The 15,870-nt window shown below is 38.9% G+C and overlaps 1 protein-coding gene across 2 annotated transcripts in view; it reads right to left on the bottom strand.

The window, feature by feature from the left end:
• The window catches only part of ST7 (suppression of tumorigenicity 7), a 143,307-nt gene that overhangs the window by 37,899 nt on the left and 89,538 nt on the right, over positions 1–15,870 (bottom strand). For both annotated transcript variants that reach the window (XM_048300753.1, XM_048300754.1), the window contains exons 4-8: positions 13,205–13,259; positions 12,517–12,632; positions 11,299–11,374; positions 8,692–8,846; positions 5,565–5,662 (exon numbers count right to left, since the gene is read on the bottom strand). In XM_048300753.1, coding sequence (XP_048156710.1) covers positions 5,565–5,662; positions 8,692–8,846; positions 11,299–11,374; positions 12,517–12,632; positions 13,205–13,259 — 500 coding nt within the window. The remainder of the gene's footprint in view (positions 1–5,564; positions 5,663–8,691; positions 8,847–11,298; positions 11,375–12,516; positions 12,633–13,204; positions 13,260–15,870) is intronic.

The following is a 15,870-nucleotide window of genomic DNA, read 5'->3' as shown; positions in this document are numbered from 1 at the left end:
TGTGACTATATTCTATCCAATAGAATGACAATACTGGAAACCTGTAATTTATATGAGAAACATTATTGTAAGTTTAGGTAGTAGTCACCAAATTTCTAGCTTCTGAGGTTCTGGACAGAATCACAATCACGACTAAAAGTGAGGGGTCTGAGGATGTGAAGATAAAGGAAGGGATAAACATCATTAGGGGAATCATGGAAGTCTCCATTTTGTTTAAGAGCCCACTGAAATGAGGGATACTCCAACCCGCCCTACCCACTTACCATACCATGTGAATCTGTGACCAGATTACAGACATATGAAAATGTTAAAATCAGCATTTATCACTTGCCACTATTGCAGTGCTTGTGTATCAGAACAAGAATTAACTGAAGATAATCACTCTGTGGTGGAGACTGGCAAATATCACCATTCACAAGAGTAGCACTCTTCTAAATCTATGAGGTAACACTTGGTCTCATTGAACTAAGAACTCTCCCTTCAAATTTTAATAAATGGTACTTTAAACAACTACTACAGATGTTAATAAAGCTAGAATCCCACTCAAGGCAGAGCAGCCTGCCTAACCTGACCTGTGTAACACAAGCCAAAGAGCTGACTCACTCACCCTTGCCTCAAGCACAGCAGCATTTGGGAGAGACAGACAGTAGCCGTCGATGCAAGCAGCTGCAGAGATTGTGTTGTTAAGTTTCTAGGGATCATAATATCTTTATTAGCAATAAGTACCCTCTTTGTTTCACACAACTTGATAATTTGAGGTGCAGAAAACTGTCCTGGCTATGTATTTGTCTTACTCAAGAAGAAATCAGCAATGCACACAAGAATACAGAATTCAATAGAATATTGAATAGAAATCCTTATTCAAAGCTCAGCAAAAGAAGCTGACAAGAAAGTATGCTAGATTTGCAGAACTATCATCCCAGAAAAAAATCACTAATACCACTGATCACAAAAAGATAAAAACCAAACCTATCTGTATCATTAAAATTGATTTAGTGTGATTGAGTACCCTTCAAGTGACATAACCTCTTAAACCATTTTAGATTCTTAGGGCAGCCCACTTTTCATGCAGCCAATTGATAAGCATGCAGCAAGAGACAACACAAGCTGTTTAGGTGTCCTCTGTGGCATAAAAATACGCATTTAGAGACTGCAAGTGAGCACCAAGATGAACACATAAACATTCAACTGAAATATCCTCAGCAAAGTTCTCGGAGCTAAATATGTAAAAGCAGACTTCTAGGTCCTTTATCATGATCTGAAGAGTAATTTCTCAGCAGATACAACTGATACTAGAAATAAAATACACTTTCCTGACCCTTAAAAAGTGTTTTTCTTTCTATCCTTCTCCAGACCTAAGGAAGACCTGGAGACCTTCTTCTCTCCTTAAACCTTACTCATTTCTGAACAAAGTTGCTGAGCATAGAGCAAGTAGCAATTCCACTGTGTCTCAGAAATATATACTTATTAAGAACACAAAGCAATCTTTGAGGGAGTGCAAGCTCATGGGGCAGGAGATAAATACACTCTAGAATGAGTTTCTTTCATTTTCTCTCTGAAGGAGGAAGCAATTAAGAACTTCCACTTGCTTTGTCCACTGGCACACATTCTGCCTGCCACCCTTCTCCTTCATAAACATACATCACCCTTCAATTAAAACTTGTTCCACAGACCAAATGTTCTCCAGAACAATCCCAAGAAGCTCCAATTAATTTGAAAATTCATTTTCTTGCATGGAACATTTTCACATTTCCAGTGACCCAATTAAGAAAAGTGACTGTGTTGGCCTGCTCCTGAATTCAGTGGTGCAGTCACTGATCCAGTCGCCCACAAAGCAGAAAGTGAAGTGCCTTTGCATACCCTCCACATCCTCTCTGTTTTCAATCAATAAAAAACACAAAACGCAAACCTAGCACATTCCTGTTTTCTTCCATTGTAATGGTGAGGGAATCTGAAAAGAGCAGATGGAAAGCAGGTGGCACAAAAGGCAACCCTTGCTCATCACCACCACTGGCTTGCAATACTGCCCACAAGGACAGTTCAACATGAAGATTACTCACAGCCACCATTATGGCCTTTCGCCTCTGCACATACTAAATTCTCCAAAATCATTTAGAACAAACTACTTTAAATCCTCCTAACGTAATCAGCACAACAAGTAAAACAACGAGCACTGTAGACTTTCTCCTCAGGGACAGTAAAAGCAATCTAGTTCCCTCACAGACCATATCATGCTCTGTATAAACAATAATAAAACTGGAATAATTCTGTTGACTACACTGGAGTTATTCCAACAATACACTAATCAAAATGAGATCACAAGTTAACTCAATATATACAAATAGTGACAGCTGCTGGTTTCTATAGCAAAATATAGTAAATAATTATCATCAGAAATACAAGCAAAAGCAACACCTATGTATGATTTCATTACATGTTTCCATGGAAACTACAGGTTCATAATTCTCATTAATTCAACTCAACTGAACGAGTTACATCCAAGCAACAAAGCCAGCAAAAATATACTCTTTCAAAATCACTCACAGAAGCAATAGAAATTCCTACCCAATTTTTTCAAATTAAAGCACCCTTGATTTTTAAACAGTTTTTAAAATCAGTTCTAAAAAAACCCCCTGGTTTTAAATACCTTCAGTATAATACTAAGAAATATGATTTTTATATCAGCAGTGTATATAACCATAAAATCAAACTCTTATTTAAGTCACCAACAACTCATTTCCCTTTCATTAAGGTGTTTTAAGTAGGATCTCAGTCTTTTCTTACATAAAATTTAAGCAAGACAATCTAATCCATCAGTAATGTCCTCAAGATGGCCTCATATATGCAATGAATTAAACACTCTCAAATATTTTAGTTTTTCAAAGTGGCAAAGACTCACTACATCCCAATCATATTTCCCAGATGGTGTCATGAACCTCTTAACACTTCATTTCCATCATGTTCCACATCTTGAGAAACCTGTTTTCAATCTTTCAAACACAAACAGGGCCTCCGCCCTCTGATGTTAGATTCAGCAGTCCCTAGCCAACGTATTCTTCATACTCTTTTTAGGATGAATAAATTCATCTCCTTCCTCATCAATCATGAAGAAACCTTCAAAGACAGATTCATGTTCTTCAAACCTCTCCATAAGTGTACTATTTATGTCTTCTATGAAGAAATGGAGGATCTGCATTCATCAGAAATAAGTAGCTCCAAGCCAGTCTAAGAAAAGCATCTGCAAAGCTGACTTGACCCTCATCTTGCTCCCAGTGTACTGGAGCTGTGACCCAGAGTTACTGCTGCTTTTATATTTCCTCTAGAGACTTGCTAATTCTCAGCTCTGCTTGCTTAAAATGAAGAGCTCTAGAGGCATCTAAATTCAGTTCTGAGGATTTGGCTTAGTGTCTGTGTGTGGAAAAACACAGAATGCTTTGATCTGAGCTGAAACTCTCCAAGATGAAATTCTATCTTTATACCTCCTTTGTCTCACATCCAGTCCTTCCATTTTAACAAAATATTCCTGTAGAAGAGTGTTTTCTATCCTTCAGATGTTTAATAACTGAAGACTTTGGGTCTTCCTGTTATTGCTGCCTCTCAAGATCCATGTTGTACTTAATTTCAACAATTTTCTATTTTGCTTATAAATTTCAGACTATTTTATCTCTAGTGACAAAATAGGTCATTCGCTAATCAAAGCTCTGCTTCTCACTTTGCATAAGAAATCTAGGACTAGATAGACCACTCAAGTCCCCAAACCAAGTGTTCTGCATACACAACTATCCATACATATTGACAGGAGCAGAAGAAGGCTTCACACAGTATCTGTTCCTCATAGCCCTATCTACAAATCACAAAACACATTCAGCAGCCCATAGTAAGCTCCAGAAGTTGGCATAATTATGATGTGTGATATTTGAATGGGAGATTCAAAATTTTATCTTTTTTCTGTATTAATGCCAGAACTTAGAATTCCAATGTTTGTCCCAAAACATTTCAGTATTTGTCCCACAGTACTTGTGTAACAAAATTCATGAAGCATCAGCAGAGCTGGCTGGACTGAAAACAATGTTTTTGAAATCAACATTCTCCCAGCTGGCCAGCAGAGTGCTAAACCAGGTCTTTCTTCCTCATCCCTCTTTCTCACACTCCTAGCTGTACAATGGCTGGTTTTTTGACAAGCTCTTTTTCAACACCTCTGTCTGGGATTCTAGTGATTCTGGAGATTGAGAGTTGTGTGCCTGAAGGGTCCCAGCAAGAGTCAGGAAACTAAGTTACTCACCACTTGCCATCTGGCAGATATTTAGGATGAGAACCTGCATTATTATAGCGAACTCTGCTCAATGTTTTCAAAAAATACTCATGAGTGCTCCAGTTCCAGAAGAAGATGTTGAGTACTGGATTCCAAGCTGGCAAACACACTTGCCCGACTGCCATTGATGCAAGTGCCTCAGCTCCAGAGAAGGTCGCTTTCCTTTTTGTATTAAAATTCACACTGACTTGCAACAAGAATTTCTCTTTTCACTAGGCAGATTTCTGAACCATTCATCTGAGCTGCCTAAAGCACACTTTACAGGTGCTTCATTCTGGTCTGGGATTTCATTTTGTGCATTTAAAATTTAACACCTGCATCTTAATTTGCAGAACTATGTATCTTGCTGGATTCATCTCTTCCTGGTTTTTTGTGGGAGCTGGAATATGAAGTGTTAGAAACACAGGAAACTGGGAGGTAGTTTTACCATCATCTGCCCAGAGCTGTAGGGCTCCATTCCTCCTTCTGTCACAGATTTGCTACCTCAGGTAATGTAAGTCACCCCCTCAAAGAACTGTGTTCCTAATCTGCATCCTGGGAATATCAATGAAAGAAATGCTGGGCATTCACAGCTACATCTAAACTTGAGCCTTTTATATATTTGAAACATATACATTGCCTAATGTGAACAGCTGCCCCTTCTGCCATCTCCAAAACAGCTACTGTTCAGGGTTTCAAGTCTGCAGCTTTGTAGCTTACTGATTTATGACTACCATTGGTAGCTCCCCTGCCCACAAAGCCAGAATACAGTCAGCTCCCTTCTCAGAGGGGGTTCAGTTCATTACAGATTCATTACTTGGGGTTTGACTTTTCAGTGATAGGTTTTGCATGAATAAATAACACTGTCCTCATATCTGAATAGTGTGATGCAAACAATGCACAGAGCCAAACTGCAGTTTTGAAGGAGAAAACAGAATACTTAAGATCTGTTTATGAAGTTAGCAGCATTCACTACATGGTTCAGAAAAAAAATGTTACTAACTTCATGATCAAATAATTAAAGACTGAACTTCATTGCACATGTACCAGGATGGAAAATTCAGTCTGCAGGGGTAACTGTCCATTTGGTATTTGATGCTGCTTTTATAACCTTATAAATAAATGATCACTTAAGTTAGTCTTTATGCACATTATACATACAAAAGAACAGCAGTGCTGAATGAAGCAGGAATGGCTGCTAACTTGCAAGAAAATGTATAATTTCTATACTACTATTATGCAAATATCACATGTGAAAGAAATACAAACTCACATCTCTCATCATTTTTACTGCTTCCCTGGTCCTCCCCAGTTTCCTTGCACACATTGCCAGCCTTCTTTTAATATATACTAACACATTGGTGTCCCTTCCTGTACAAGAGGAAAAAGAAAGAGCATTAAGATAAAAAAGATAAAACAAAGGTTCATTTATAGTATTCCAATACAAAAGGAAACACAGTTTTCTTTCAATTTTTTTCTTACTCGCTACCACCAATGCTTTCACAAGAATTTGATAAAAAGTTACCAAATTCTGAAGATTTAGATGTGGCATTACAGAAATCAGTGGAATTAATCCAGATTTACAGTGGTATAAATAAGTACTCTTGGGTTGGCCTTGCACTGGTGAATATAAGCAGATCTGAAGGTACAGTTATTACGTACATGCTTGTCAACAAGAAGTATTAAAGCAAATCCTCATCCTCTAACAATCTTTTTCTTAATGATTAGAAGGTAAGTATACACTGAACTTTCTGTTTACAGCCTTTACTCATTACCCAACTGTCATCTTCAAATTCCTCACACCACAAATTATGGATGGCAAGTTAACATGTTTCAGATATGACAGTCCTGTGTGCTAGAAGATTCCCTAACAGCAAAGACAACAGAAACTAAACAGCGGTGATAATTATTCTCTTGGAGAATTCTTACTCCTTTCAATCCTCATTCACTTCGAATGTGAACTCTTAAAATGCTTCTGGACTAACAGGAAATGAGCGGGCAGATAACCATCTACAAAATTACTGAATCATGAAAATGTAAGACACCTGCTACAAATTATCTTTGTGTATAGCATCTGGTCTGTAAAGATTTTAGCCTATTCCTAAAATTTTCATAAGCCTTTCATAATAAGAACAACATGTGCTGAAAACATTCCAAGTACCTATGAACCGTTTTAAAGCTGTGATTAAAATTTTCGAATAGATTAAGCAGCAGGTTGAAAGGACTTACTTTAGAGGAAAAAGATAAAGAAGGGAGGGAAGAATTTCTTTAGCTGTATTCTGTATTACCTAATTCCTTATCTCTTTATTGATTCCTATGTATTGAATACACAATTTATTAGTTACATCTGTTTCAACATGTTTATGTAGTGTGCTATGAGGTATACATTTCAGGTTAAGCTTCTTTTCAGGATTTTGAGCAGGAATTGTCAAAAGGCATTTACTTATTATGAAATCAAGATAATCTTTCAGGCCAAAATTCTCTGAGGTTACTAATGACTTGGGATGCGTAACATGAGCAACCTTAAAAATAAGATTGCCCTTACTTTCTATAAACTAGCACCTTTTGAAAGAGGGCAAGTTGGGTACTCAAAGTCATTATTTACTCTCAAAATTTATGGTCTAACAAAATATGCTATGAAGGAGGTGGAACACATGAATAAACAGAAACATAGAATAATATGTTACTGTTTAAGAGATTACAGTGTTTTTCACCTTTAAAAGATGAAATGCCCACTTTTCATCCCAGAATCCACTTTGAAGACCAGAAATGGACTCCAAGACTTCTCAGAACCATGGAACTGCAACACATGTGTCCACAGTCCCTCCTCTCCACCTTTGTAAACCATGCAAAAGTCCAGCATATAATCAAAAGAATTCTACATGAAGCCCCTGTGTCCAAGGCAACATCTGAGGCTGGAGCTTCTCTAATTTCTGTGGGTGCACACTGACATTTTCAAGGGGAGACCGGGTGGTACAGAGATGTGGGATGATCTAGCCCCTCCTGAAGATCCTCCTGAAGACACAGCCAGAGCTGGCAGTCACTTTTCAGCCTCCCTGCTCTGTGACAATGCACTCAGTTTTGTGATTCAATGGGTTACTTCCTCTGCTGAAGTACTGAAGGTTCAGGGTGTCAAACCTAATGATGACAGTAGCCATCTAGCACACACAGGTTACGGAAATACCATACTTGTATCTGCCTGCACAAACTTTCTCAGGTTACCTTGGACAAAAACATCATGGGAGTGCTTACTAACTACTTACTGTGTACTCTTCATAGAATTGCTGCACTCAGGATGGATTGAGTCCACAAATTAAGGTTTCATAGACAACCATAAACCTGCTACAGCACAAAAATTGCTTCAAGGGCTCAGCTACTCTATATTTTTACTTCCAGCAAAAATGAACAAATCATCCTAAATATAGTTTTACAACCAACAAATGCTTAAAATACTACCCCCAAGCTTTATGAAACCTCAGGTTTTCAGGTATAGACTTGCAGACACTTTTGAAATCAGGGATCACAGACAATTTTACTATGTGCAATTTTTATCAGTAATCTTCAAATTATGTAAGATAGCCAGAGGCTGTGAATTTAGGTCCTAAGAAACCTGAAGATGACCAAAAATATGCTAGTGATTGTATTTATGTAATTATTTGGTGTTATTTTTGCCTAAGGTAGCCATTGTAGTCTAGAAATAACCTTGACTGTTTGTTTTATTATCTTTTTGGTCATTTACTGTCAGTGATTGTACTTTCTTAGATTTTAGGAGTATTTAATAAATAAAACAGCAGATAGACATGCTAATTCAAAGTTTTTTTAAAAGTAATAAAAATCTAGACTTTCAATTAAAGTACTTTATTATTTCAGTTGTTAATTTTTGTTTCTGTGACCTTTCTTAACAAATGCAACTAACTTCAAATGTCCCACTGGCTAATTGGTCTCATTAACTTTTACACGGAACAACAGTGTAAGCATTTACCCTCAGAGCTGATGGAAAAAAGAAGGCAAAGCATCACTTCACTCCTGTTTCCACCATTCTTTACTGCCTTTTCACAACATGAACCCGGGTTTGAAAAATGGCTAAAGGTAACTTCCTTAAATGGTGTCCAGCTTTTTCTGAATATTATATCTCTTTGGCTCTGATACCTTTTCTTTTCTGTTAAGTACATGCTACAATATTTTCTGCCATTACAAAATAAAGGTATGTCTGTAATCTGAGCATTGATAGCTCAGCAACAGAATCAAGCAAAAACACTAAAACAGAAGAGTCTGGCTCTAGGGCCATATTTTAGCCAATGTCAAACACTGAGTGATTAGTTCTTAGGGGGAAAACAAAAAAACCAAACTCCCAAATCCAAAGAACTCCTTGGAACTTCTCTCCCTCCTAAGAAACTTACTGTGTTGGGCTTCATATTGGGCACCGTGGTGCTGTAGCTGCTGACTGCGCCTGTAACAGCCCTCTCCAGCTTTCAGAGCCTGCTTGAACAGCTTCTCTGCTTCTACAATTGTTGTCGCTTCCTCTTCAGCTAAGAGAATATAAGCAGTAGCACACCTGCAAAAATATCAGATGAAAAACCATGAGAAAGGTCCATGACATAAAAACTGTATGAAGACATGCAGACTAGAAAGGATGTGCTAAATACAGAGGCAAGGAAATTTTGTCCATGTACCTTTCTGATGAATTATTCTGATGAATAAATGTTGCAGTGGCTGCCCCTGTGGCAGAGGCAGCCTGTGAGCTGGGGGGCCTGGGGATGGCGAGACAGCCCCAAAGTTTGAATCAACCCCCTTGGGTAAGCCTTAAGGCAGGGTGATCGAAAGCGCCTCTCCCAAGGTGCTGTCACTTTTTGTTAATGTACCCCAGTTCTGTTACCCTGATTGGTTTGCTAACTCTCCACCCCCTGGACCCCTTATAAGTTCATGTCCTGGAATGTTTTCCCTTCCCCGCTTTCCCATTAGCTCTTGGTCCTTGGCTCCCCCTTCCATGTTTCCCCCTTGGGCTGTGTACCTTGGCTCTTTCTCCATTGGTCCCTGGCCCTCTCTCCACCCTGTGTCACCCTCGTACTTATACCCTGCGCCCTCCTGTAATCTTGGCTCTTCACCCTCAGAACCCTTCCACGGCAGTAACCTTCTGCGGAACTCTGTGTGAAGGACCCCTGCCGCCTCTTTATTCTTGGTGACGCACTCAGCAACTTTCCGGTGGTGTACGTGTGCGTGGCTTCTGTGGGCATAGCCCAGCGCTGTTGGGCGGAGGCTGAGTGCTGGTGTGGTGCATAGCCAAAGCAGCCTCATCTGGGATGCTTTCCAGGAGGACGCAGCGGCCTCCAACCACGATGGGCCGGAAGCATCAAATAAATATTCTGTCAACAACACCACAACTCTCATCTTTAGGTACTATATCACTCAGCCCGTGAGTACACCTACTGACAGCTGTCCCAGAAAGTAAAGCACTGTCTCACTAAGCCTACATCTCTACAACTCCTTCTGGAAATCAAGACTAGTTTTATGTACTATTGTTTTAATATAAACTGTTTCCTTTACTGTAATAGCATAAAGGAATCAACAGAACTGCATTTAATTGGAATATAAAAAGAATGGACTATAAATGTAGTTGTAGAGCTAAAACAACAACAAAGAAAACCCAACCCAGACCAAGCAAAAACCAAAACAGCAACGTGCCCCTGCAGCAGACCTGCACTAGAGGTATTTCCACTAGTGAGGGAGGTGATCCTTCCCCTCTAGCCAGCCCTGATGAGGCCACGTGTGGGTGTGCTGTGTCCAGTTCTGAGTTCCTCAGTACAAGAGGGACATGCACATACTGCACAGAGTCCAATGAAGGGCCACAAAGGTGATTAGGGACTGGGGCATCTCACATATGAGAAAAGGCTCAGAGAGCTGCAACTGTTCATTCTGGAGAAGAAAAGGCTTTGGGGGGAATTTGTCAAAGTTTGTAAATACCTGAAGTGAGGGGGCAAAGAAGACAGTGTCAGGTTCTTTTTAGTGGTTCCCAGTGACAGGACCAGAGGCAATGGGCACAAAATGAGACACAGGAGGTTCCCCCTGAACCTCAGAAACACTTTTTTTACTGTAAAGGTGACTGAGCACTGCCACAAGCTGTCCAAGGAAGTTGTCAAGTCTCCCTCCTTGGAGATATTCAAAAACCTGCTGGACATGGTCCTGTGCAAACAGGTGGCCCTGTTTGAAGGGAGGGGTTGGATACTGACCTCCAGAGACCCCTGCTAACCTCAACCATTCTGTAATTCTGTGAAGTGTGAGTGGGACAGTCTAATAGCTCATTTCACCCTTTTATGCTGCATGGTCTCTCAGTTAAATCACTATACAAGAAGAAACAATTCTTTCTCTTCTTCTGATGAAACACATGAAGGACAATCTGTAAAGTGCCAGTTTATGGAATTCTAAAATGCAGTAATCTCAGTTCAGTAACCTAAGGGATTCCCTTTATGCATGTCAGCAACATTTATACGGTTTGCCATGCCAGTAAATCATCACAGCACTGAGTTTATTGTGGGATCTCAAAATACTACGCTTCTCATTAAAAAAATAAGTAATGGACTCAAAGACCAAAGGTCACAGCAAATTACATCATATTCTCTTGTACTATGAAATGAATATTTTAGAATGTGTTTATGAGTCTCTTCTTTCTTGCTTCTGTTCTTGATGACTGAGAAATCCAAAAGGGAGCTCTCCATCCCATAAATGTATATTTCATATGCTCATCAGGAGGTAACTTAATTAACATTTTTCTATGCTGTTCCAAAGCCTGCTGACATCAATGAGAAGACTCCCATTGTCATCATTACCCTAAGGATCTTCTGGGTAGCTAGCACAACATGCAGCTGTGCTGTTTTCCTTCTGTTGTAGGCCTTCCTTTGACAGGCCTGTAATCATGGTTAGAAGTTACTATAGCAAACCCCTTGCCTTAAAATATCATCAAATGGATTTTTAAAAGACAGGAAATAAATGTTAATGTTGTTGTCACTCACTCATTTAATTCCAAAGCTTCATGTGCTGCAGAAATTCGGGCTTGAGGGTTTCTCTCTCTCCAGGCTTTTTGCATTACTATTCAATAAACAAAGGAGAAGAGAGGAATATCAGTTATTACAGGATTAACAAGGAGAATCTACTGCACCATAACAACAGAATTTATTGGTCTCAGCCTGACTCACTACAGAGTATTTCATATAGCTCAGTGATCATTCAAAAAATTACATAACGAACAGGAGCTTTTGTCCCAAGTACTCAGCGCTTTTTCTTCTTTCATTTAATTAAACCTTTTTCCAGGAGAAAGTCTGGCTGAGACATCAGGCTGTCTGTGCTGCCAAGTATAGAGGTGACAAGCAGCTACTTTCTCTTGGTGTAGTAGATTCCACAGGGAAAAAAACAATAAAGGGATAGTTGGGATTCTTATTTTAGCTCCTTATTGTGCTGTTGCTTTACGTGAATGTTAAATGGAAACAACTTCCAGGCTAATATTACCACCTCATAATTACACCACTGAGTTCAGAAAACAGGATTCATGTTTCTCATGTGTCAAAAAAAGCACAGTAATTATGCCTTCAGAATGAAGCATCCAACTGTTAGTATCTCTCCCTTCCTAAGAGACAAAGATTTATTTTTTCAGAGGCAAATTCTAATGATTGAAATCATTGTTGTACATTTTTAGTACAATCAAAGTCTGCATGTGGACTTCACAGTACAGGCTTAACACAACTAAAGCTGCTTATACAAAGTCAGTTGTAAATGTGCCATTCTCATTTTTTACAGAGCTTCATTTCAGGGAATGAAACACAGGCCTCAAATTTTACATCAGCTCTCTCTCCTGTCAGCATAGACTAAACAGAACCTGGATAATGTAACTCAACCTACTACACTGCAGCTGGAGGCAAATTAAACTATATGTTTGAAGCCAATGCAAGAAAGAGAAGGAAAGGAACAAGCCTTTACACTTTTAAATGGTACCTTGAATGACTTCAGCAACATAGCAGAACAACACAGCAACATAAATTAGATAGCTTACATATACAGACACTTGTTCAGATCTAGAATTCTATAAATTCAACAATAATGGCTTTCTCAGCATGATAAACTTCTGCCTTTTCTTATCTATGCGAAAGAACTGATGTCTCACTGCATTTTTCCTGCATCAGTTTAAATCAGCCATTAACCTATTAGCAAAAGCATTTGTTCACAAGGTCTCTTACTAGCATCTGCAGGCCGTAAATGATCTGTGTCACATGTAAAGAATGTCTGATGGTCCTGTGCCGAAAGATTCATATCGTAGTAAGTCAAAGGTTCTCTTCCTGTTACCCATGTATACCTGCAAACATGTCAACAAGAAGACATTTCGGTTAATGAGGTCACACATGCCAAAATGAATCCAGAAAAGAATCCTAGACCTTTGAGATGGGCATGGCCAAATAAGTTCACCTGGCCAATCTTCTAACCCATATACATTGCACTTCACTGTACTGTGATGGAGCAACGGTAGCTGAACCTAAGCTAATGAGGATGCTGAAAAATACACACTGCAACTTGGTAACACATATATTCAAACCTTAGGACTCCATGAAACCTATATGGAATTCATTAGGTTGTTTGCTATAATGGATTTGAACAGAATTGCTGCATTAACACCAGGTACAACACACTTAGGTTTCTCCATAGTTTTTAATAAGGTTGCCAAAAATTGGAGAAATAACAAGTGCATCAGCATGAATGTAAATTCCTTTTCATTTGGAAACATTTTATGAATTAGAGAAAAACTGACATGAGTGCATGTATACCCAGTGGATTTTGTTTTTTCATCTCTTAAGTTAGATTAATGGAAAAGTACAGTTAAGCTCCTTAAGCCAGTACTGTGCCTGAAAACTGTAATTTTGTAGCACCTACCGATTATATTCAGCTCCTCTGAACAGATTTAAAGGATTTCGCCAGACTTTGCATTCTGTAAGAAGCAGACACACACATAATGAATCTCTCCCAAATTACAATGGTACTTGAGGTTTATAAAAAACATCAGTTACCATACAATGAGCCTTATCAAATGACTTATTTTTTATAGGTGCAAATGGAAAAACCCATCAATAGCATTGAAGGTAGTTCTTCCTTTCTTAAATAATAATTTAATTATAAATTAGTGTCAACAAATGCAATCATTCCAGACAAATAACCACTAACAAAGCCCCAAATGCCACATGAAAAGATAATACTGATTTGTGCCAGGACTCACATTTACCATAATGCAGAACTGAAGAGGGATCACACTGGGTTATTGCACTGAAAAACAGCAATTAACTCGGTCTCTACAGACTTGTTATTTACCTGGAAAAACACCACTGTCCAGATAATGCTGTAAATCACGGAGAATCTCAGCTACAGTTGCCAAATTTAATTCCTCCTTAGTTTGTGGAGTAAAAATCCATGGAAACATCTGCTGATCTTACTTAAGTTACAAGCAGATGCTGAAATTGATTGGCAGAGAAAAGTTGGTTGCATTGCAAAGGTTTCAGAATATTAAAAACATTTTATAAATTTCCCTCAGGGGGAAAAATGGTGAATTTTTCACACTGCAAGAAGTAAGCGATATGGAAATCAACAATGTAATTTAAGGCAAAAATTAAAAAAATATATAATCAAATTGTGTAGCCTTTGGAACAGTGAGGTCTTGAGTCTGGCTTTTCCTTTAATTTAACACCAGATTAATTTTCTTAATTTCAACAAAGACAATTCACTCCAGTGAAGGTGAGACCAGAATAAACCCCACTATTTGCATAAAGACTCACTGAGAGGCAGCATGTCATTCCATCACAAATCTGCTACTGGATGACCCCTCACATGGTGCTCTGCAAAAACTCATCAGTAGCACTGGCCCTCCAGCATTTCATCACCTGCTTTCCACTAAAAAAAGTTAACCAGCACATTCCTCCCTATGAAATTTTGTGACATCATTTCTAAAGAGATCAAACCAACAGTTTTCTGGTTTGAGTCAGAAGGGTATCTTTATGGTAACAATATGCCTGTTCCCTTTATGCCTGTTCCGTTAAAAAAAGAAGTACTGAACAGCAAGTCAAGTCCTCCTCTTTTCTTATGGAATGGGGCATGGACAGAAAGCATTTTACATAAATTATTCACAGTAACATAAGGACACCCTCAGCAACACAGAAACTAGTCAAGTGGAATAGGAGGTGGGCCCTCAGTTTACTGACTACCCAGCAAGTGCATGGAACAGACAGAGGAACAGGCAGACTTTAAGAGTGTATCTTTCAACCATCCATTTCAGCAGGCAGCTAATATTAGAAAGTTCCACTGGTTTACTCAGCAGAAGTGCCTGATCGACATTCAGCTGCTCTGTTGTGCAGCCAGAGGGTATGGCTGTTTGACAAGCTTCAATCCGACAGTTTCTACATAATATGACTTTCCAACCATTGCAAATATTAAATCAACATCAGACTTCTCAGTTCCAGAGGTGTAATTCAATGTCTTGACTTACTCTGCAGCCAATGAGATTAGGTAACAACTGTGTGATTGCAGTGACACTTTTTGTTCATCTTATTTGAATTCAGGTCGTTATGCTTTATCAAAGTATGTGGTATTTTGGCACAGTAGCAGGGAAAGGTTGAACTGGGGAACAAAAGGAGGAGGTAAAGAAGGCCTTTTATTACCACCTTCATGTCCTGGGGATGTTTTAGCATCTGTCTGCCTAGTTAAACATGGTGTTCTCTTGTTCCTTTTGTCTTGGTACCTGCTAACACCACGGTCTCAGTACAACATCATTCTTCTTACCTTTCTAAAGGCAAAAGTTTCTACTGCAACATTCTATCTTAGTCAAACATCTATATAGGAACACAGGCTGAGCCAAGAGAAAAAGCCATCTCCACCTTGTTGGATAGTAAAAGAAATATCCCAGTGTAAATGCATAGTAAACCAAAAAGGTTGCCTTTTCTGTTGTATTACAAACCAATAATATAACTATGTCCTTATTTTAACCTTTCAGAGACTTTTTCAATGATCACATTTTGAGCACTGATACCTTTCTGAAGGCACAAATAACAGGCTATCCATACAGACACACTGTGTAGTGACACCGAGAGTCCCAGCTCAGTGTCAATGCACTGAAAGCAAACACACTCCTTGACTATTTCTTTGTACCAGAAAAGCCAAGATGCTTGTGTGAACCTCATTAGTCAAAATTCCGTGCCTTCTTCTTTAAAATTACAGGAGCTGCTGAAGTGTGACTGAGCACACTGATGAGTGCACACAGGTGTTTCCAAGCCATCCCATGCTTTCTGCCAGTTCACCCAAATCTAATATCCTGAACCATGCAGTGCCGCTATTCACAGCCTCTCTTCAGATGAGAATGACAACAGCTGAATTTGCTGTGCTGTATGAAGCCTTCCCTAATGACTCAGTAAAAAACAAGGTTTTGTGAGGCCACCTATTTTATTTAACATGTGAGTTCAAAGCTAATTTTTGTTTGTTTGTTTTCATGCACACTGAAGAGCAGAAATAAAATCTGCCAGGTACAGACATAGGCAGCTCAGCTGCTGAACAATATT

The sequence above is a fragment of the Corvus hawaiiensis genome, chromosome 4, assembly GCF_020740725.1.
Source record: "Corvus hawaiiensis isolate bCorHaw1 chromosome 4, bCorHaw1.pri.cur, whole genome shotgun sequence".
Lineage (NCBI taxonomy): Eukaryota > Metazoa > Chordata > Aves > Passeriformes > Corvidae > Corvus > Corvus hawaiiensis.
Note: the sequence above shows the minus strand (reverse complement) of the source record. Positions and strands in the feature narration are given on the sequence as shown.